The 23,484-nt window shown below is 36.6% G+C and overlaps 1 protein-coding gene across 4 annotated transcripts in view; it reads right to left on the reverse strand.

Moving 5' to 3' along the window:
- Positions 1-23,484, reverse strand: part of LCP1 (lymphocyte cytosolic protein 1) — a 93,168-nt gene that overhangs the window by 14,500 nt on the left and 55,184 nt on the right. For all 4 annotated transcript variants that reach the window (XM_081046620.1, XM_081046621.1, XM_081046623.1 and 1 more), the window contains exons 2-13: positions 20,710-20,797; positions 19,946-20,109; positions 19,651-19,780; positions 18,182-18,314; positions 15,883-15,964; positions 14,081-14,246; positions 12,485-12,627; positions 9,684-9,779; positions 7,724-7,919; positions 5,410-5,488; positions 4,724-4,838; positions 3,722-3,855 (exon numbers count right to left, since the gene is read on the reverse strand). In XM_081046620.1, coding sequence (XP_080902746.1) covers positions 3,722-3,855; positions 4,724-4,838; positions 5,410-5,488; positions 7,724-7,919; positions 9,684-9,779; positions 12,485-12,627; positions 14,081-14,246; positions 15,883-15,964; positions 18,182-18,314; positions 19,651-19,780; positions 19,946-20,109; positions 20,710-20,773 — 1,502 coding nt within the window. In that variant the 5' untranslated portion in view covers positions 20,774-20,797. The remainder of the gene's footprint in view (positions 1-3,721; positions 3,856-4,723; positions 4,839-5,409; positions 5,489-7,723; positions 7,920-9,683; positions 9,780-12,484; positions 12,628-14,080; positions 14,247-15,882; positions 15,965-18,181; positions 18,315-19,650; positions 19,781-19,945; positions 20,110-20,709; positions 20,798-23,484) is intronic.

Below are 23,484 nucleotides of genomic sequence, written 5' to 3' on the forward strand. Positions count from 1 at the left end.
TGGTGTTCGGTTTCCCAAGAACCTATCCCAAATTCACTGTCCACAGCCTGTATGATTTGGGGAGAATCCCCTCATTTGCCACTCTGTTCATTTGCTGGAGTCTAATCAGCACTGTCTGCCAGCAGCCTGCTTGTTTCAGGCTCTTGTCTCCAAATTTATACACACATTATTTGCCAGCTTTCCAATTTGAGAATGATTTCCAGGCTATTGAAGGGGAAAGGGAAGTTTAAGTACACATCTCTCATTTGTCTTTAGGGGAAAAAATTGACATGCCATTTATTGCTCAAATAAATGACCAAATTAGCATATCTGTGCAATTCAATGAAATAAATTCCAGCTAGAACTGGCTGTAAATTTAATAGGTCTGTTAATGTGCAACACACAGAGAAAAAATTCCCTTCTGGTGACATTTACATAATTATCAGTCATTTCATCACTTTCATCAGTAATGTATTTCTCTCTCTACTTTATTTCATGTAAAATTCTTAGTAAACGTTCATAAGAAATATTAACTTATTAACCAGGTGGCAACAGCAGCAACAGACTAGACCTTATCGTATGTATACCAGCCATAAAGTATTACTTTGGGCTACATTTTTATAAAACTTCCACAACAGAGATTATATTATAAGGTGATTTTCGGATATTAGGAAATTCAAAATAGAATAAAGTTGGCCTGACTTTCTTTAATCATTAAAACAGAAAATAGGAAAGATTATTTTATATTCAAACCCAGAAGTCAATTTAACTTTCGCAACTAAAAAGATTTTTGCTTTGGTTTTTAAAGCAATCAGTATCAAAAGTCAGTCTGCTAAGAATTAAAAACACATGTAAAAAGACAACAGAGAATAGTTCAAAAACAGTTTCTGAAAATGCACTGGTGAGCATTCTTGAGGCCCTTGGAAACTTTCAGTAATGTTCTAGATACGTGAAGTAAAATAAAAGATAGAGTTGAAGTTTCTTTAGCTCTGGAGTTTTCTGTGCCAGAGGAGTTTTATGAGACCAGCATTTCATCTTCAAGTTTAGAAATGAGTAATAGAGCCCTATGCTTGATAAAGCAAATGTGAATCAGGTACTGAAATCTATTGTGATCACTTCTTCTAATTACCCGACAGCACCTGGAAACACAGACATAATTACTTTGAGGACCGTTATGAATAGAAGGATCTGCAGACAGTGGCTTGGGGATAAGGCTGAAGTGCCTAGGGACACCACAGATGTTGTTGTTGTCATGACCTTGTTAGACATAAGATAATGTGACATGTGGTTTTCTTCCTTCCAGGTAGACAAATGAATTAAGTCACACTAACACTGGTTCTAATTAAGTGATGTAAGACTTCGGCCTGGTCAGAGTTCTCAGTACAGGGGGAAAGAGCAAAGCACTGAAAAGGAAACTATTTTATACTTACAGATTTGCTCTCTAAAATTCTTCTAAAAATACTTGTGTACCAAAAATTGCTTATTTTTCTTACAATTTATTTTCTATTTGTGTATCTTATTACATTCCACTATTGTTTACTAATATCATCATAAAGTTCTCATATTAATCAAGTTTATACTCAGCTCTAAAAGATATCTAAAGTTTTCTTTTAAAGAACTAGCAGAACAGAAAATTCTGCTTCTTGACATGACGGGGTAACAGGGATCAGATTTACTCTTCTGCCTTAAACACCTAAAACACGGTGAAAAACCATATGAAACACTGTTGTTCAGAAATTGGACAACTGGAAGCACAAAACAGTGATCCCTGAAAGAAGGAAAACAAACGTGGTGAGCTCCAAGATTGTCCTAGCTTATTGCGTGGAGAGTTTCCAGTCTGCTGCGCAGGGAGAGAGAACCCAAACAGAGCACGGAGGTCCCCCTGAGTTGAGGAGAGGGGTTGAGAACTCAAGGAAGCCAAGGTGCCTAGAATTTGTGGGATAGAATACCAGAGAGGAGAGACATGCCTGTAAAGGACAGAGTCATCTAGAAAGAATGCTCCAGAAATCTCCAGAGGGTTTGCTTCAAGTCTTTAGCTAAGTACAACTCTGTGCATACATGTGAGGAAACTGCCAGAGGCTGGGAAAAGAACTATCAGAAATGAATGGGCAGAACAATTCTTGGAGCCACCTGGGGCTGGAAATAATTTGGTTTCCACCAGTCAGAGTTGAAGAACCTTATGATACATGGAGCATCAAATAAAGTACTTAGAAGAAATGATCTCATTATTGACATACAAAATTAGCTCAAGACTAATTAAGGTATTAAGTAACCCTCAAAGGATCACTTGCATTTAAGTAACTTAACTGCATCCCAGGACAAAATTCAAGAATATTTCAAGGAAAACAGAAATATCCAGCACACATCAAGGTAAAATCCACAATGTCTTATAGACATTAAAAAATTAGGAGTCATGCAAAAAGCAGGAAAATCTGAGCCATAATGAGGATAAAAATCAATTAATAGAAACAGACCAAGAAATAAGTTGTTATAATTATATTCTATATATTCAAGAAGGTAGAGGACAAAGTATTGGAGATGCCAAAAAGACCTAAATCAAATTTTTATACATAAAAAGTATAACGTCTAGCATAAATATATAATGGAAAATTAGACATTGCAGAAGAGAGTAATGAATCTGAATACAAAGCAATAGAAATGATCTCAAATGCAACATACTGAGAAAAAAATGAAACAGAGGAGAAAAATGAATTGAGCATCAATCAACTCTGGGGCAACTTCAAAAGACCAAATATATGTGTACCTGGAGTTTCCCGAAAACAGAGTGGGAAAGTACAGGAGACATATTTGAAGGAATAAAGGCCAAAATTATTCCATTTTTTTATGAAAACTATAAACCCACATATTCAAGAAGCACAACAAACCTGAGAGACAGCATGAGAGACACCAAAGCATTACAACGAAATTATTTAAAACCAGTGATAAAATCTCAAAAGAAGTCTGAGAAAAAAGACATGTTACATATAGAGGAACAAAGATAAGAATGACAACAGATTTATCATTGGAAACAGTGCAAACCAAAAGACAGAAACACTATCTTTGAGAAAAAACTATCAGACTAGAATGCTACACTCAGGGAAAATACTTTTAAAAAATGAAAATGAAATAAAGACTTTTTCAGACATGTAGAAGCTGAAATAATTCTTCATCAGCAGATCTGCACTATTAGAAATATTTTGAGTAGAAATCTGTCAGTTAGAAATCTGGATCTATACCACAGAAAGAAGAGTACTAGAAATGGCAAATATATAGGTTAATGTAACGTATTTCCCCCTTATTTTGAAAAGCCCTTTAAAAAATAAGGCTGTTATTAACACAAATCAATTAAAAGTAGAAGGACAGAAAAAGATATGCCACACTAACACTACTTAACAGGAAGCTGGAGTAGCTCTATGAATATCACAAAAAGATTTCAGAGAAAAGAATATTACCAGGAATAAAGAGAGTCATTTCATAATGAAAAGGGGGTGATTAATTAAGAGGACGAAAAAATCTAAAATATTTATGAACCTAGTAAGAGTTTCACAATACCTGAAACAAAACTGAGAGTACTGAAAGGAATAAATTAACAGGAAAAATTAAAAAAAACACAACACTCTTTGTTTTAAAGTTTAGCTTAAAATGTAGTTTTGCTAGATTAAACACATTCCAAAAAATTTGCGAGTATTTTCCTAGGTTAATAATACACTCAATAAAAAGCCATTCGCCTGGGTTCCATTACCTTCTCATTAGCTGCCAAATCAAGGCCAATGTTAGAGTGCGGTTTCCTTCATTGAGATCTTGTCCACCAATACCAACCAGGGAAAACTTAGCTTGATTCTTCCCTAATTCCACTGCGTAGTTACAATTCTCAAGCTGTAAATAAAGAGGAAAGACAACAATCTGATATAATGTTCTCTACAGTGATAAATCCCAGATAAAATAAGGTAATAAAAATAAAGACACAAAATGAAATAAATATGGTCAAACTAAATGATCTCTCATCTCTCTTGGCTCTGTAATTATAGGATTCTAAACCAGTCAAAGAAATCTCCATCTTTTCTTAAATAGAACCTCTCATTTCCACCAAAAAATATTCATAGTGTTCTCTAAGTGCAAAACCAAAATGAATTCATCATTATAAACAGTTTCACGGTTATATCACACTACATAAATAGGGAGCCATGCTCAGGTATCTGTCCGTAATATTCCTAAAATGGCTGAACTCATAGAGATTGACATGGACAATCTGGATTCTTTATCCTATGTGCACGTAGTGGACTGACATGTGACTACACATAGATCATTAAGAGTCACAGAGATGAGAAATGATGGGAAATGTTTGTGCCAATGCCATTGCTACTTCTATAAAACAATGTGTTCCCATGGTGTTGACATTAGACAAACTATTTGTACAAGTCAAACTGTCAGTACCAAGCTCCAATTCTTTAGAAAACTAAAATAAGGATCCTGCTGGGGGAAAAGCAACCCTGCTTGCTCTAATTAATTAGCATTTTTACATCATAATATTTAAAGACATTTGACATGGAATCATATAAGTAATCAACGGAAACAGTGGACTCACTTTGATAAGACTATTTAGGTTTCTGATTGCTCTACTATAATTTAATCCCTAGATAAACACTACTTATCTAAGTTTGGTCTCCTGATAAGGTATTCACAGGGTGCTCTTGCCAGCTTGACTTCACCTGCCTACTGGAACATCAGAGGAGTCATTATTTACCTTCTTCATATTGCCCCCCAGTTTGGGGTATGGTGGTTTGTTTACTCTGTTCCAATCAACAGGGACTTTAATCTTTTCATAGAGCTGGAAGATGACCAGGGCATCTGATAAGTCACTGAACAAAAACAAACACAAAAGAATTCTCAGATAGTCAACACTGATGAAGGGCCTACAGTGGGCCAGACACTTTTTTACATATTAACTCAAGGAACATTCACAACTTGGGAAAATTGCGATTAGCAGCTCCATCTTTTGAGGTGAATAAACTCTCACTCAGACATTGAGGCAACTTACTTGAGGTCTCCCCACAAGACTCCCTAGGCACTTCAGCCAAAATATATTGCTTCCAGAAAAAAGAAATATGGCTCTAACAAATGGCATAGGAGACGACCACAAACTTAACATTTATTGTTTTGCTTGTTTGTGAGCAGATCACAGACTGGCCACATGTAGTATATTTGTTCCTTTGCTGATTTTGTACTAAGCCCACAGCAAGGCTGATATATGAAAGTGAGTTTTTCAGCTGAACATCCATTATATGCAAGTCGGTTTGGTACTTCTCCCCTTTCTCACCAAGATACACACATTTTGTGAAGAGAATTACACACCATAGCAGTATTTGAAATCTTGTGGGATCTTTCAAGGTTTTGGTGTCTCACATTAGGACAACTCCCGATTCTTCTTACCTGTACAAATGATTGACTCGAGGGTTAACGCCCAAGGAGTTCATCCAGTTCCTAAATGTCCGCTCTTCTCTTGTCTCACCTAAATTAATGAAGACTGGTTATCTTTCAGGACCCTAGAAAATACGCCTTATCAAAGTTTATGTAAAGAGGCTGTAAATAAAAACTAAAGTAGAATGAAAAAAAAAAGAATTAAATAAACCCTAACAGATTTGGATGAGGGTTGTTATTCTGTGTTAATTTTTTCCATTTCAGTTCAACAAATATTTCTGTGGCATCTGTTAGTAGTGTGCAAGATCCTGTGTAGGGGTAACTGTTCAGGGCTGGCCCTCAAAGGCTTACACTCTTTCTGGAAAAACAAGTCTTTTAGGTATCAAAGGGAGATCATATAAGCCAGAGGGCTAATATATGAGGTAGACACATTTGCTATTTGAGTTGAGATGGGGGAGAGTACAGTATGGGCTAACTTTGGAGGAAGTAGAATTTGAGCTTTACCTTATAATGCTAGTAAAATCTGGATAGTAAAGAGGAAAGGGGAGAAGATTTGGGGTGGTGGTGGTAAGGGATGGGAGTAGGAGAGAGTGTAAATATGAACACAAAGAGAGTGACAGGCGAGGTCTTATTAAAAGCATCAGGAGTTGACTTTTCGGGCATGTGTGTTGTTTAGCATGTGGAGATAAGGCCAACCAGTGGCTGGAACCACAATCAGAGGTCTTCAAGTGCCAGATAGCACATTTGGGTTGATATATCAGACAATGCCAGTCATTATGGCTCTTTTTAAAAATTACTCTAATAAATTCTTGATCAAGGCAGAAATATAATGACCGCAGTATTGTGCTGCGCCTGGCAGCAGTGTGCAGAAGCAATGTAAGGCAATATTCATTTAAATGAAATGTGCGGAGGGGATAGATTGTGTTTGACACTAGCATGTGGGCACATTCAAGTGCTTGATGAATGGAGGAATAGGTCCCTTGAACCTACAGAAATAGTTGGTGTAGGAAGAATTATTAGTATTTGCTGATTCAATACATTTAGGGGTGAAAAAAAGGAAGACATCAACGTGGAGTCCAGGGTTTTTGATGACTGGAGAGAAAAAAGTGGTATGATTCATGGAAATGGAGAGTTTCTAAACAAGAGCGAATGGGATGCAGGGTAGAGTAGAAAGTCAGTGGGGGAAGGAGAAATGATCAATTCCGTTTTGTATATGCTGAATTTTAAGTGATAGTGAAGGACCCAAAGGGAGATGCTCTAGAGGTCGCTGGAAATGGGTGATTGGAGGGCCCGATATATATATATTTGGAGTCAACAAAATGCATGGACCCCTGACCACAATCTATCAAACAATACAAATGCAGCAGTGTTGGAACACTGCTTGATTTTTGCATTGATTTTTTTGGATTGATTTGTGCATTTCCAGTGAGAATGAAACATTGCAGAAAAGGATCAACTAATACTTTAAATCTGGATTTGCTTCCTTTGGCAATATTCATTTAACATTAATTTTTTAAAAAATTTATCATCAGTTTATTTACTATTACTGGTTTATTGTAAAAGATACAAATGGACAGTCAAATGAAAAGGTACATTGGGCAAGTTCCATAAGGGTCCTGAGTGCAGGATCTTCTGTCCCCATGGCGGTTAGTGTGTGCCACCCTCTTTGCAAGTGGGAGCACCCGTTTAACATTAATTTTGTTTTGATATTTCTGCTTCAATATTGGAACTAATTCATGATGGGAAAAAACATAAACATCTCTGGCACTTTTACCTGTTAGAAACTGACTAAAGCTATCCACTTTTGGTTCAATTTTAGGGCATTAAACTCCAAAATACAACTGTCAGGGGTTCTGCCTCAAAATATAATTGTGTGCCTCCCTTAACCCAACTCAAAGAAACAAAACAAAAATAAAAACCTCAGTGAGCACCTCCTAGTATAGTTAAATATCATATTTAGATGATGAGTGGCTGCAGTTTCTTGCCTCTAGGAATTAACACTAGTTCATTAAGTACATAAATCAGGTTTTTGGAACTCAGGATTAGTTCATCTAATAATTAAATGCACTGTCGTCCCTAAAACTGTTCTGATAATGGGTGAAGCCTATGTGTAAGTGATGTGATATAATAGTACTTGGTTATTCCTGCTTGCTTGTAACTGACTTGATTAAACTATTGATTCTCTTTGTTATGCACAGAGAACGGATGACCTGTTTGCAAATCTTCCCTGACATGTGACTGGTTTATATTTGCTTTGGAGGTGATTTTGAATTGCCTAGAATTGTGAATGTTTTTCCGAACTCTTCATCAACTGACTTCCACTTACCTTCAAGAGCACCCCAGTCAATGTCCTGGTTCTCTGGTTTGTGCAGGGCAGGATATCTATTAAAGAGGTTGGCAATGAAAGCCAAGTTCAACTTGGGGTTCCCTCGGACAACATCTGTGGCTGTGACAAACTGCCGGCAGCCTAGCCTCTCTGCCTGCTGCAACATGCACTCTGCCCTCTGGATGTCATCTTTCTCCTACAGTGAAAAAGGATGTGTCAAGACTGGGTCAGGGCTCGCCGTACACAAAATAGATGTGGCTAGCAGAAAAAGAAATGGGCATCTTACTGAAACCCTTAGTGTTCAACTTCAAACAAACACTTAATAACACCATGTTATTACTGATGTTCACTTGACCCCAAGTAAAAGGAATCTCAGAAGGTAAGTGATTGAGTCCTCTCATCTCTGTACAGAACCATTTCAGATGAACGGTGCATTGTCCTATTTTTAAAGATATTCAGTAGATTTTACAATTTATTGTTTAAGTGGATCTTAATTATTTTCAACTAACTATTTAGCTTACTTTTTATTATTTCTTGCACAGACTTCATGAGATTTTATCTACCAAAATGTTTGTTTATTAAATAACAAATTATATTCCTATTTTCATTTCATCAAAGATATTTACCTCTGCCAATTTCTGATTAGTATAACTACCTATCTCATACTGAATTGGTATACTTGCAACTTAAACAAAATAAACGTGATGAGTTACTTAAGATAACCAATGTCACTAATAAATATATAACATCAATTTGGCTTTTTCAGACTTCATATTGAGAACCACTCATGAACATATTAAAAGTCTATTCAAGTAGTTCTAGAGAAACTCCAGTCATTTGTAAGCAGACTCTTAAAAGACTAAAGTTTTGAATTGTGGCTCACTGTCCTTAAAGCTCTCAAAAGCCTAGGAAAACACCCGTTTTCAGAAAACAGAACTTTAAACTGGAATTATTTCTTCCTATGATTCTTTACGAGAGAACATTACACATTATACATTTCATGAGCTTTACTTCTCATTCAGGAATGCGTTAACTTTAAAATGAACTCATTGGATTTAACTCTCATGATATTAAGTGAGGCGATTTCTCAAGGTCAATATAAAAGTGGTGGCAAAACTGAAGTTTCAACAGTCACACCCATGCTGTGCTCACTGCTTTACGAAGCTCCAAACCAGATACTTCTAAGAACTCACACGGTCCTGCCCAGTCCTGTTCTCCCACTGCCCTCAATGATGATGTGAGGCAGGATTGTGGCTGAGTGAACCTGGAGCCATCCTGGATTTAGATCCTTGCTGTACTAGGTACGGCTCTGTGGCCATGAGATAATTATTAGCTTCTTTGACCTTCAGCTTTCTCAGCTATGTTTAACACTTACCTTAGTGATGTTCGCAAGGATTAGAGGCTGTGTATACCACACGCCTCCCAGAGTATCTGGTATACTGGAGAAACTCAGCAAGTGGGGGATTCTTCTTTTTTATTATTACTAGAAGAAAAGAGTCCCAGCCTTGGATCAAATAACTTCCAGTAATCTGTTATATGATCTTGGACTTATTAATTAACCATTTTGAGTCTCAATTTTTTTTATCACTAAAGTGAGAATTTACTTATGTGTATAAATATCCCATCTATTTTCAGAAATAATACTTAGGTACATAAGAATGGAAGTAATAATACTTCTTGGTGCTGGAGAGCTTATCAAATGATGGGACATATACAGAAGTGCCTAGCATGGTGAGTGGCATTTAATTGGTATTAATTTCTTTCTTTCCTTAATGTTTTTTTCCAGATTCAGTTTCCCATAATTATCACCTAAAACTGTTAACAGGTTTTAATAGTTTTAATGGCTTTAAGCAGAGATGTCACTCATAGAACCCCAGAGTCAGGGTCATACAGGTCAATGGAACTGTCAACACACAGGCAGCAGCATGTTCTTTAAACACAGCTTGAAACACGGCCTTACCCTTAGTCCTGACATGTCAATAACAACAGCAGGGATACCTTCTTCATCTCCCTTTGGAGCCACCTGTTCAAGCAGGTGGTAGTAAGCCTTTGAGTCCTGTGAGAAATTAGGAAATTACAATTTCAAATTACATGCTTAGCACAACAACAATTTTCCAAAAGCAAACATTTCGTTTCTCATTCGACTATCATTCAAGAATGCAACTTAATTAACAGAGCTGAAAACATTTATCAATTTGAATTTTCCTTTGTCTGTTTACATATTCTATGTGCCTTTCTTTTTAGAATGAGTATAGCAATTAAACATACAGGACATACACAAAAGGCAACCCAAAGATAGAAATACTATTCTTTTTTTCTTGGGGAGAAAAAAATTTATTTACACATATTAAATGATATACAGGAAAATATATATACCTTTATATTGCTGTAGAAGTCAGTCAGCTAATGTTTAATTTAAAAAAGTGACAGAAAAAGGAAGCAGAAGTTTAAAGCAGAGTTTAAAAATACATTTAAATGGATCATCAACAAAAGAGAAAGAGTTTTAACAAGCAATTTTTATTTAAAAGGAGAGATATTAAAATGACAAGTGCATGTAATGTTTATCTAGAAGCTAGAAAATGTGGTTAAGTTTAGTTACAGCAGATTGGTACAGATATAGAATTCTCATGTTTTCTTAGATTCTGGAAATGTGCTTATTGACAAAAAGAATTCTCAAAATCACAGTCAAAATTATAAATGTATTCTCATTCAGTGAAAACATACAGACTTTCAAGTAATTTATTTAAACCACTTAAAGAGATTTTAATTTCTCTTAAAGATTGGAAAATCAATTTTTCTTATGGTTTTTTGTTTTTCCAACTAGGTAGGGCCTGAGGAGAGCAGAGATATGCACACCACCTGTGACAACAGAAAGATGAGAACAAGAGAATGACAGCCACTGATGTTGTACTTGGGGAAACCGAGTTTTACCTCTTTTCTTTCTGCCTTCCCCTCCTCTTACTTTTCCCTGTAGCTATTTTGAAGTCAGTGAAAGTTCCATGAAGGTGTTAGGCACGAATAAAATCTGTCTACCACGTATTACATCTGTTTAGCCTTGCTAAGAGTCATTTCATTTCATCTGATCTTAAGAAACCTTTCTCACTCACTCTAGTGTGGGCATTCTCCCCACCTTTGCTGAGTTGGTGTGATCGAAGAGCACCAAAATTTGCCTGTTGCTCACACATGTCACAGTGCTGACCTTGGCTGGGAGGAGGCTGTCCCTAAGACCAGGCCGCAGCACTGTATCAGTGCTCAGCTTGCCACTTCCCATCTCATACGATACTTCCCAAGTCCAAAACGGTTATTATTCTAAAGAACATGGCCTGTCACTGATGGGAAATCAGGTAAATTTATGGCTTAGATTAAGCAGCCTGATTTTGGCTGAAAACCTTAAAAATTTTGGCTGAAATAATTGCAGAGCTTAACTGTTGTGCACAAAGGGAGATAATGCTTTCCAGCACCCGTTAAATTCCAGTTAGCTTGGTGTTTCTAGAAGACAGTTAATAACCAAGTGGTACAGTTAGAAAAATGAATCTGGTATTATTAGCTTAGGTCCTAAGGAATGGGGGACTTAATATCTAGAAGCTTCACTCTAACTGGCACCATGCCCAACAGACCTTGAGTTCTAAAACCAGGGGTCCACAGCAGGTAGAAGCCATCACTCAAAGAATTATAAGTCTGGGTTGACTCCTGGTGAGTCATGTGACCTTTCCTCTGACTCTCCTTGGAAGAAATTTCTTTAAGTTTGAGAAAATGGAGACAATTTTTTTTTTTTTTAAATGCTGCTTCCATCATCTCACACCATTTGCTCCTTGGGACAGCCTTCTGACCTTTCTTACTGCTCCTTAAGCTTTTTCTATCTTGGTCCATCTGTCATCAATGTCAACAGCTGTTTCCTTTCATGTTAACATGGAACTTTTCACAAAATTGAAAAACCACAGTAACCACAGTGCATGCTTTCCTCAGCCTTGCCCCTTTTGGATCTCTGTTGTAGGACTGATTGAGTTCTCTACATGTTCTGGGATAAATTCTCATTGCAGATGGTTTCCAGAATCATTATCTTTTAAAAATCACTCTGGTTCATCAAAGGAAAACCTTTCAAGAAATTCATGAGTCATTTTAGAGAGGCACCATGTATGTTGGTCAAGTATATGAACCATGGAGGTCGACTGCTGGCTTTGAATTCTGACCCCATCCCCAGCCATGTGAACTTGAACAAGTTACTTAAATTCTCTTTACCTATGTTTCCTTATCTGTAAAATAAGAAAACAATAATCCTTATCTCAAAGGTTTGTTGTGAGAATTAATGAGTTAATACATGTGTAAAGCAGTTAGAACAGTGCCCGGCACGCAGTAGACATGATGTTTGCTAGTATTAATGTAATTAGAAGAGTCCTCATTTAATTTTTTTTAAAGGAAACCCGATCTGATGGTCACACTTATAAAACCAGAAAAGACATTACAGTCCTACACATACTTGAAAAGCAGTCTTATCTCTTGCCCGTCCTCTATCTCATACTCACCCCTTTATTTCCTGATGTTAAAACTCCAAGGGAGAGCCATCTCCTTTTGGTGCTGTGCAGTCGCTAGGACTTCAGATGGATCTGCGTGTGTCCCAGTGCTAGAGCTGCACATGGTCTTGAGAAGAGCAGGGGCTCCAAAACAGCACCAGGCACACTCTAACTAACCCTAGCGCGTCTGAAGAGACCAAATTCCCTTCACTACTGCAGTCAGTCAGTCATGTTCAGACTATGCTCCTACCTTGATGTCTGTACTGAAGTTGCTGATTTTGGAGCAGCCTGCGGTTTCCAGGTGGTAATTAGCCCATCTTAGTAGGAGTTCCTCGGGGGAGAGTTTCATCAAATCCTCCAGACTCTCCCCTTCTCTCAGAAGTGCAATCAGAGCTAAGGAAGCACAAAAGATGAAGAGAAACGAGTGTAGAGGGTATTTGGGAGTGAGTTATAACTTTCATTGAGCTCTGCTGGAAAGCCAAAGATAGCAACATTATCTCTCTCTGGGGCAAAAGGACTTATAGCTCTTCTCATGGAGTAAACACTGTATTATTATTACTCCCTAAAAAGAGGTGTAAGGTACTGTGAGCTTATTTATTATCCTTATTTTTCAGATGGGGAAGAAAAGGCACCCGTGAATCTCAATGCTAGGCCTAAGAATATGGGGGCAGAGCCATGGAAAGAATGAAGGCTTCTGGCTCAGAATGCTCTGCTAGGTCTATCAGATCACATTTCGTGCGATGACAACATTTTTGCTTTTAAGAGATCAATTTTGAAATCATGACAATGTTCTCTTGTATATTCCCATAAGTGTTTTCTATTTCAAATGCTTACCTGAATAATTACAGCATCTTAAAAAATATAATCAACTCTTTCCTCTATGTTTCCCAGATGAATAAGTATTTCTTGCTCAGCCAGAAGGTTTAAATTTAGCCGAGGTCATTATTTACAAATCAATAGTCTTTCCCGTGGGTTCTGATTTCTGTGTTTTTTTTTTTGCTTTTCCTTCTTTATATTAAGTTTACAATATTGGTTTTTATGTTACCACGGAATTCTTCATGGTTATTATGACTTGGACATGAAATAAAAGTATATATATTATATATTTGTATGTATATGTATATATATGTATGTACATACATACATATATATATGATACATAAAGTATAGAGATTAAAATTTGACTATAGATTTCATATTGGTAGGATCTGAACCTAAGAATCAAAAAGTAACATTGTATTTTATGTAATGCTTGTTAAGTAGATCTTGTTAATGCTTGTTAAGAAGATCTACTACTTCTGTTTAAAGGACAAGGCTGTAATTGTTTAAATGCAGATAGGATGCTGAGAGGAAATAGAAAAGGATTCACAGCTACGTATTTCGTATTTCATTGAGAACTTTGAAACCCTAAATATAATTTTTTATTGTCTTGGTAAGAAGTGGACCAAATTTCTTCTAATCTGTTGCTATCACTATAATAAATGAATGTGAACTGCTTCATAAAATACAAGTTAAAAGTAGGCTTGTTTGTTATAAAGTGTCCAAAGGCAACGTTAATTCAGAATGAGGTTGGAGCTGCAGACAGCTAGACTGAGCTGTAGGTTCTAAACATGCAATATAATTAGTCTGTGGTCTTTAAAAGCCTTTGCTCTATTGTTTAGAAAAAATCTGGTCAATGTGGATAGAATCTGTTATATTAATACAATGAATTCAGTATAACTATAGTTTTCAAATGTTGAGGATTCTGAACTTGGCTATCCTGACATCTCCCTTCTACATACATCTCCCCAACACATACATTAATAAAAAGCCCTGCCATTAATAGCAGTTGAAGCTTTGCTTGTACCTTCATTTCTGCTGAGTTCAATGTCGGCAAACAACCCAATCTTGATGACTTGCCACAAAAGTCCTAGGACCAGGTAAGGCTTCCCCTCCTTTAAGTCCTCAGCCCCGATGTTGACTACGTGGCACCCGATGGCTGAGGCAGAGTTTAGAGCCAGGTTCAAATTCTCCTAAGGGAGAAAAAGTATGCAAGTTTTGTTTTTGACTTTGTAGATGCCAAGTGATGATTACTGATTGGCGGCAGCAACGATGTTTTGCTTCTGGTAAGTTCACAGGTCCGGAGGCACTGTCTTCACTAGATTTCAACATTGAGAAAAAGCAGAGAGAAGTAACTGGAAAAGAAAACCCAGTAACCCAGACACAGGGCTTATATCCAGTGTCCAATCAAATGAGAACCTTGAGTCAAAGGCCCATCCCGGAACAAATGAGTCTTATATTTTTCAATCTTGCTCTGTTTTGGAGCCTTCACACTTGACACCTCTGTTAGCCAGAAACAAAAGAGGGCACCTGTGAGGATAGGACATATCCTAATTGACTTGTCACTGGCTATCATTCATAACACAATTATTGATGATCAAGGTCATCTAAGAAAGTAAGAAAACAGCTTTTTGACTTTCAGATTGAGTATTAAAGGAATGAAAAAGATACAAATCAAATTCCTAGAAAAGATAGAGTGGTTCTTACTAGGACAATTTGTTGAGTATTCATAATATCTAGGAACCTTGAAGACACACACATCTATACTAACCCACAAGTGTGTGCACACACACATGCACACATGTGTATAGATTACATGTTCTTATTAGCAACCATGCATGTAATTCAGATACAGTTGGAATAGAGTCAATGAAATTTTCAGATGAGAATCTATATACATTCTTGGGTCCACAAAGGAGGCAATATCAAAGTCAGAGATGTATAGAAGTTGGTTTTATGGCAAATTACAAAAAAAACACAAAACAAAACACAGGCCACCAGTGAATTGGGAATGTAGCTATGAAAAGAAAAGTGGGTTTTTTCCCTAGTGTAGAGCTCAAATCATGAGTAAAAAATACCATTTCTCCTTATAGCCAAGATTATAAGTAAATTTAACATTAAGTTCATTTACACAGATATAGTCATCATTGTTCTCTTTGGTTAACAGTTCCATTTTAAAAGTACACAGGGTTGCTTAAATCCAAACAGGATGTAATATATTGTTCATGATTTAAGAAGTGAGACATGGCTACTGAGCAAGTGAATTATAATAATGTTAAAATACTGGACCCCAACATAGAAATGCAGTTTACTTACTACTAGTTCTTGTTCCAGTTAATCAACACATTGAAGGCATAAAAGCAAATTATATTTATCGCACTGGTGGCTGTAGCCAGTAGCACTGTGAAGGCTGCCAGCGTACTTCCCGTTTTTCACCATCTCACTTATTAAAAAGGCTTATCTTTTCAGCTAAAATGCTGTGTATTTGGAATCAGCTCAAAGATAAATTGCTAGGGAAAGTTTGAGTTAAAAGTTTAGCCAATGTGAATTTTATTTTAGCCAACGTGGCCAAAACAAACAAAGTCCCCAACTACTAACACTCCACTAAACTTCTCCTACTTCCAATGTCCCCTACCCTACCCCTGTTATATTAATAAAAGACAAAACAGAAACATGTCCGTCTATCCCCACTAGTCATAACAAATCACCAGCCCAAAGCCTGGGTTTGGGGAATAATGTCTGACTGCCTGAACAAGGCTGACTCAATATTTCTGGTATGCATTCAGTCCAAGCATAGTCCTGTACGAAGGTAACAGAAGGAAGACATACCTGAATGGTGAAAGGGGTGAGTTTCTTTTTGTTGATTGTTCTTTCATCAATTGTGTCTGGCACTGATAGGTTGATCATTTTACTGAAAAAGAAAAAAAAATACATTAAAGAAAGCAGGCTTCTGAATAACAGAGCCCAGTAACGTTGAATTTAAACTCCAGTAACATCATAAGCAAACAAGATGGCAACATAATCTGTGCGACCCAGTGTTTACCTATAAAATCAATTATACAATTTTGACTAGATTCAAACAATGTGTGGGAAAGGTTAACGTTCCTAAAGTCATACTAATACACTGAACCAGGAAATGAGGACCCCACTTCACTCACTTATCTTAAAAGCTACAAAATTATCCTGGTTCCCTTAGCATGTTAGGAAATTTTGGGTGGATAGCCAAAGCAAAGCCTCCATAAGTACTTTACTTTCTTAGCCATAAAAATTTTCCCACTATATAAAAGACTATTCTATATCTTTGAGCTTATATAATGTCTAAATTTCTATGTGACACCTGGTCAAACTCTATACCTTTAATTAATCACATGATAAAATGTTTCATATCTTCCTGTAGTCATTATTATATCAGCACTTTAGACATTTCACCCACTCAACATTGATCAGACACCCAAAGTAAGCAGATATTGTTTATTAAAAACTGATTTTACCCAAAATAGCATTGCTTTAATCTTCAATGGGAAATGAAAAATAAATTTATTTAGGTTGTTCCCATCTTATTTAAACAAAGGAAGTTGGAAAAAATATAAAGAAACAAAAACAAAATCAAAAAATGATAAACTTGACTGTGACTATTTTTTTAACACGAAGAGAAATCAGCATTAACATTTTTTTCTAACAATTTTTAAGCAACTACCTTTTTGTTGTTGTTTTTTACAGATGTATTTCTATAACTTCATCATGTGTATATATTTAAATAAAAGTCACTTTACTGCAATATAGGTATAGTCCAATTACACAGACAAAATATCTGAGTATAGAAAGTTACATAACAATCCAAAGCAGGACATTATAATGGCTCTCAAAGTATTACAAACAATATGTTCTTTAAGAATTAGTGAAGGAAGACCGCCTTTGAGCATTTGAGGCGTGGCCCTCTCCTAACCCTTAGGAGTGTACTTTTCTCTTCTAATAATGGCCCTTGAGCCACTGCCTTCTGCGTGGCCTGCTTCTGTCTCTTTGAAGTGTACTTTTTCTTCTAATAAATTGCTCTTTCACTACTTGAAAAAAAAAAAGAATTAGTGAAGGAGGAAATCACTGGGGGTTGGCATAGACCAGAAAATTATACCATAAATGGATTTGTATAGGAGAAGATTCTTAAAAAGGGAAAAGAAAAGGCAAAGCCGCAGTTACAAATTACAAGCAGGGCGTATATGGGAAAGAGTATGCTTGCTGATGCAACCCACCATTCATGAAGCCATTCACTCAGTACCCTGGGCTAGGTACCTGAGTCAGGAGATCTTTGGAGGTAAAACTAGAAAGAGATTGATGGAAGGAAGGTCATGGTGTGGGTTGGGTGCCAACCTAAGCAATCAGAACTTGATCATGTAGACCAGGTTTTGTATTTTATTTTATTTAGCAGTAGAACCTTTAAAAAATGAACTCTAATAAATAAAATACCAAAAGCAGAATTTCTCTGGTCAGAACAGAGAAGGGGAGCGCCAAGTCTTGCCTACTCATCTGTTCCTTCAACTCCTGGGCCCACCCGAGGCTGGGCATTTCAAGCCTCTTCACTAACACCATGTTTTATGATGACAGAGAAGCTGCTGAACCAAGAGCTACAAAAGGCATTTTCAAAAAAAACATTGTGAATTGACCAACTATGTTTTGAGAATACATTCTTCCTTTTCAGAAGCCCTCAGTTCCATATTTGTGTGCACCACTCACAAGTACCTTTGCATAAGGACTTGCATTGGATTGCTCCATTTATTATGCTGCTATTTTCAATTCTGTCTGCTCTCATGTAAGCCATGATCCAATGAAGCAAAGTGGCATATATTCCAAAAATAATTGCTTTTGACTTTGTATTGCCATATCCCTATTTTATGTTTGTCCCTATACTGTGTGTCCCTCTCCTAAACCCAAGAAATAGTAGTTTTACATTTCTCATTAAAAGTTGCTCTTGACATTAGTTTGCTCTCCTGGATGTGCCAAATAAACATCTAGAAAGCATTTCAGGTCCAGCAGATCACCAAAGAAAGTTGGCCTAGGGTAATCACAATTAATTGTTGGTATTCCAGAAAATTCTAGAAAAAACATTGGAAACCAAGAAGGAAGTGTTATTTACCAAAGAACAATGCCATCCCCAACAGCATTGAAGAGATCATCCGTATTTGGATTCATTGGGATGACATGCTTACAATCAAGATCATTTTCCAGGGCTTTGTTTATCCAGTTGACAAAAGCATACTTCTCTTCCTCTGTAAGTAAATGGTTAAAATGACTTATTTTTGAGTAAAAAAAATGATATAAATAAAATTATACACGTAGATCTTAGATTCTCATGCCCAGGAGAGACATTGCAAGGTTATCCATTAACTGATCATCTCACATTTATTAACACTTAAAAATCTCAGATGACTTGGGAGATAGGCACAGAATCTCTGTTCACTCCAAGTCATAAAACATACAGCAAGCAGATTTAAAAGCCATATATATGTATATATGCAAATATATTTAGAAGCAAATATATATTATGTCTATATTTTATATATGTAAATATATAAATAATAAAAATATATTTTATTTATATATAACTTAAATATAAATGTGGTCTAATTCTTATAGGATAAAACTCAGAATTTTGCCTTTAGACCTGTTGATTTAAATGTGGGATGATCACAGATAATCCTCACAGTATCTCTGAGTTTCTTTACAATGAAGTTGTTATGAAATGAAATCATTTGTTATATCATCTTTCTTTCCTATCAGTAAAGCTGCCAGAAGTTGATTTTTGAAATTTTAATAAAACCTGAAGTTATGCCTTTATAGCCTAGCACTGTTTCTCAAAGTGTGTGTCATTGAAAACAATAGTGTCCCTCAAAAGAATCCTGAGTTACTAAAGTTTGAGAAACATTGCATAGCATATCACTGTCTTGAAGTTTCATAATGCCAATTTACATAGCAAAAGTCTGTGAAAATTTCTGTATTTAAAAATAAAAGGCTAAGATTTGTCTTAGCAAGTACACATGATACTTAACCATGAATTTATCTTTAAGAGAAACTAATATTTTGAAGAATTCAGTTTCGGGGTTGTTGGATTACTGTACTGTTTGGGCTATTAGAAGTTTATATTAAGGTTGTTGGATGGCAGCCTTCAGAATCTTCAGAATAAAATACACAACTTTCTTCCAAATCAATGAAAACACAATTTTTTGGACCACTCAGCAGGCATTAAGAATAATCATGAAGATTGAAGGTAGAAGCTTGAATAGCTCATTTTATCTAAAACATTTACAAAGGAATTTTGGCAGCCTTTAATGTATTTTTTAAATGCTGATAAGATTATTTGGTATTGGGCTCAACCTAGAGCTGGAATTGCTGGCCCACTTACACAAAGGAAAACAGGCAGTAGCCACTAGACTCATCTAAACTTGTCTTTCTTTGCACCTCTTAAGTTGAAACACCAAGTTTAAGAATCTGTAATACCAGAAGACATGAATCCTTTTTACATGGTTCCTTCTCCCTCTGCCCTTTGCTCTCCCCTCATCTCAACACCCTCTCTACCTCCTCTCCACACCCATTAGTACCGCATACCTGAATAGGAGTGTTGGGTGCCAACACTAGACTGCTCTGAAGTACCACCAATTGCACAAATCCCTTCCTTCTTATTGATTGCTTTTCTAAAGGTCTTGGCAACATCTGCACTTTTTAGGCCATGAAAAACCTGCAAAAAAATATAATGTATCTTTAGAAACCCAATATGAGATCAAGAAAACCACAAAGAATATGTAATGTTGAAACAAGGAGAGTGGAAATGTATTTCTGGGTGTTTTTCAAATTAAAGTTCCAAGTTTCAAATGCATCTCCTTGGATTCTGCATCACACTCACCTTGATAAACTCATCAAAGCTGATCTTCCCATCCTTATCCAGATCACCCGTAGCCATCAGGTTTTCTGTAATTTCTCTCACTCTGTACCCAGGCAGAGGCAAGCAAGCCGCCTTGAACAAGTCATTCAACTCATTGCAGCTGATGTACCCATTGCCATCCGTATCTGTAAGGCAAATGATGAGCTGAAGTTTCAGAGCAATCCAGCTAACAGCATGAAGAGAGGTGAGAGAAGGCTAGCTGGGAGGTGAGCAGGCAGCAGAGGCAATTATTCGGGGATCATGGCCTGACCCCACACAAGAGTCAGAATCTCATTAGGAGCCTGTTGCTATTGGACACGGACATTAGCATCACTTCCAATATCCAACAGTCATAATTTCAAAACAGAGGTCTAGCAACAAAATCTAAAGGGATTCTGATAGAATCAGATGGAGAAATAAATCACAGACTTAGAGATAAAGAGTAAGTAAAAGTATCAAATTATAGAAAAACCAAAGAAAATAGAGACGATCAAAAGATGAGACTTACAGGGCATTTCTCAGAAAAGCTACAGGTAAGAAAGGGTCCATAGTCCATGTTTTGATAGAAGAAGTATAACATTTTTCTTGAAGCCTATCTTTCAAAAATAAGTTCCCTGGCTCCTTTACCAATACCACTGTATTCCTGTCACTTGTTATTTTGTTTATTTTACCATTTCATTGAATCTGCCCTGAAGCTACTCAATAAAGAACAGAATTATGCCACTTGAAATATGAGGTCTACTCACCAACTTTGGCAAAAGCTTCTCTGAGCTCCATCATTTCTTCATCGGACACTGATCCTCTGGCCATTTTTTATTGCTTCAGGCAACAGATCTACAGAGGGGGAGAACATAAGGAATGACTGTTGCTCATATTAATTCTTAAAGTACCACATTAAGAAGAAATTTTTATCTATTAAGTGAAGAAACATTCCTGTTCATCCCTCATGATTTACAACTGTCTTTCAAAAATGTAAGAAACAGTGCTTTTTTTAAAACAAAACAAAACAAACAAAAAAACCCTCTATGTGGTGGTCTCCAAAGATGGCCCTCCACAATTTCTCCTTTCCCCATATATATGGACTTCCCATATATATCCACCTCAGGAAATGGAGCTTATTCCTGCCCTTTGAATCTGGGCTGATCCCGTGACTGCTTTGACCATTTAGAAGGCTGGAGAATCCAGAACTGGAAACTTCTGCTTCTTCCCTTTTGGAATGCTCATTCTTGGGATTTTCCCTCTTGAGAACCCAACTGCCATACGGTGAGATGTCCAAACAACATGAAGAAGCCAATGAAGGAGAACTGAGTACTCTGGTTAACAGTTCCTTCTGTGCCCCCAGCTGACAGGCAGTGTCAAGTGCCAGCCACCTAAGTCAGGCATTTTGGATGTTCCAGCCCGTTCGAGCCCTCAAGATGTCCCCTCTCCCAGTCCATATCACATGGAGTAGAAGAATCACCCAACCATGCCTAATGAACCAGTAGAGTCAAGAGAGATGATACAATGATTGTTGTTTTAAATCACTAAACTTTGGAGACGTTTGTTACACAGCAATATGTAGTGAAAACACTTAATTTTTACCTAGATACCTTTTAGACATATTGTCATGTTCCTGTTTAAAACTAATATGTTTGGCCAACCCAGCAAACACATTTTATAACTGATAAGAAAGTTATTAAGGTTATCTAAATATTTAGTGAAGGAAGAAGGAAATCTGATCCTCTAATAATTCATATATGGGAATCTGAGGGACTTTTTAGGTCTTCTCTTCTGAGAAACGTCAGTCTTCTGAGAAACAATGACAGTGCTGGAATAATTTCCCCTTCCCTGTACATTATTGCTGTCCTCTACTGGGTGGACAGAGTATGAAACAGAAAATGGATTATATTCTCCATGCCCCTAGCTAATTCACACCGGCATGTTTCAAATAGGAGTTCCACTAAAGCTTACTGGATTTCCTTGTGGAGAGGGGATAAGTGGAGTGGGAGTATGGAGGATGGGGTATTTCTATAATTATATTTTGGGCATTTTAGTGAAACTACTGATTTTTTAAAATATCTTAAATTGGTGACAGGATGTTGTTTTAAAGTGATTTCCTTTTCTATATTTTCACATTATTCTATAATGCTGTACTCGTTCTCTGTGGCAACCAACACCACACACCAAAAAGGAACAGTTTTAACACTTAAACCTACAGGCCAAAAATGCATTATGCTTACTTTTGCAAATCCACATCCATTATGCACCAACTTACTATCCTGTCACATACATATATCGGGGCTTTCAAACTTTTGTTTCCCCAAGCCACGCTTTGTGAACAGAAACTTCACAAAGTAAAGTAAATACATGTAAATAAAAGTGAACAAATAAAAAAGACAACTCTGGGAACCTTTGGTTGAAAAAAAATCCAAATGTCCTCCTGCCTCCCCTATCCCACCTCCTTGTCACCTTATGCACCAGTGGAAACGCCAGGGAGCATGATTTAAAAATTGTGGAATTATATATATTGTTATTTTTAAAATTCCTTTAAAATATATTTTATTATCAATAAAGATTTATTTCATTATTTGCCTTATACAATATCTAATTGGTCCACTGGGTTCTCTGAAGGATAGTAGAAAATGTAGAGGCTTTAACTGTATGAGCAACTCATTTACACATCACAATAGCCCTCAGAGGCAGGTCCTGGCTATCTGACTTTTTTGTCTTCAGTTCCCCTCCGTTTTTTGTCTGTGTATCTGTCTTTTTTGTCTGTCTCTCTATCTCCCTCTTTATTTCTTTTCTTTCTTCCTCCTTTTTCACCATGTCTTATTCTAAAAGCAATCTGAGTCAGGTTACAAACATATATTCAAACGTAAGAACTAAACCAATAAGATTATATAATTGGTAAGAAGAAAAAATAAGCATAGGTGAAATAAGATGTTGGCAGGGAAGAACATCAATACGTCATATACATGCTTAGGACAACCTAGTTTGCTGGAAGTAAGCTGAAAATCTAGCTCCAAGTTCTCTAGAAATCAATGCAAAAGGGAAATATCATCAGTTACATAGTTCACTCCATCTATATGAGACAAACAAACCAATTTTCTCAGGGCCGCAGAACTAAGCTCTGATAGCAATACCTCCACCCAAGCCTCAAGAAGGCACTTATGGGATGTACTAAACACAAGTTTTGTGTTTCTTACAATGTCCCTCAACGAAGGCTGATGGCATAAATACAGAGGCTGACAAAAAAATGTGTACATTTTAAGAAAGAAAATTGTAATAGTATACACTGAAAACAAAAGATGAATACAACTCATGTGTATACATTTTGGGACACTTCTGGTACATATATTCTCATTTTTTAGAGCAGGAAGCAGAAGAGCAGCCAGGATTCCAGTTCGCAGTCTTTTCTCCTCTCCTACACTGTCCATTCAGGTTAAATGCCTTCACATTTTCATTAGACACTCATTTCATTCATCCGTTCATTCACTCAGAAATCATTGAGTGTCTTTAATAAACTATAATACGGAGAATAT

The sequence above is a fragment of the Rhinolophus hipposideros genome (assembly GCF_964194185.1).
Source record: "Rhinolophus hipposideros genome assembly, chromosome: 4".
NCBI classification, from domain to species: domain Eukaryota; kingdom Metazoa; phylum Chordata; class Mammalia; order Chiroptera; family Rhinolophidae; genus Rhinolophus; species Rhinolophus hipposideros.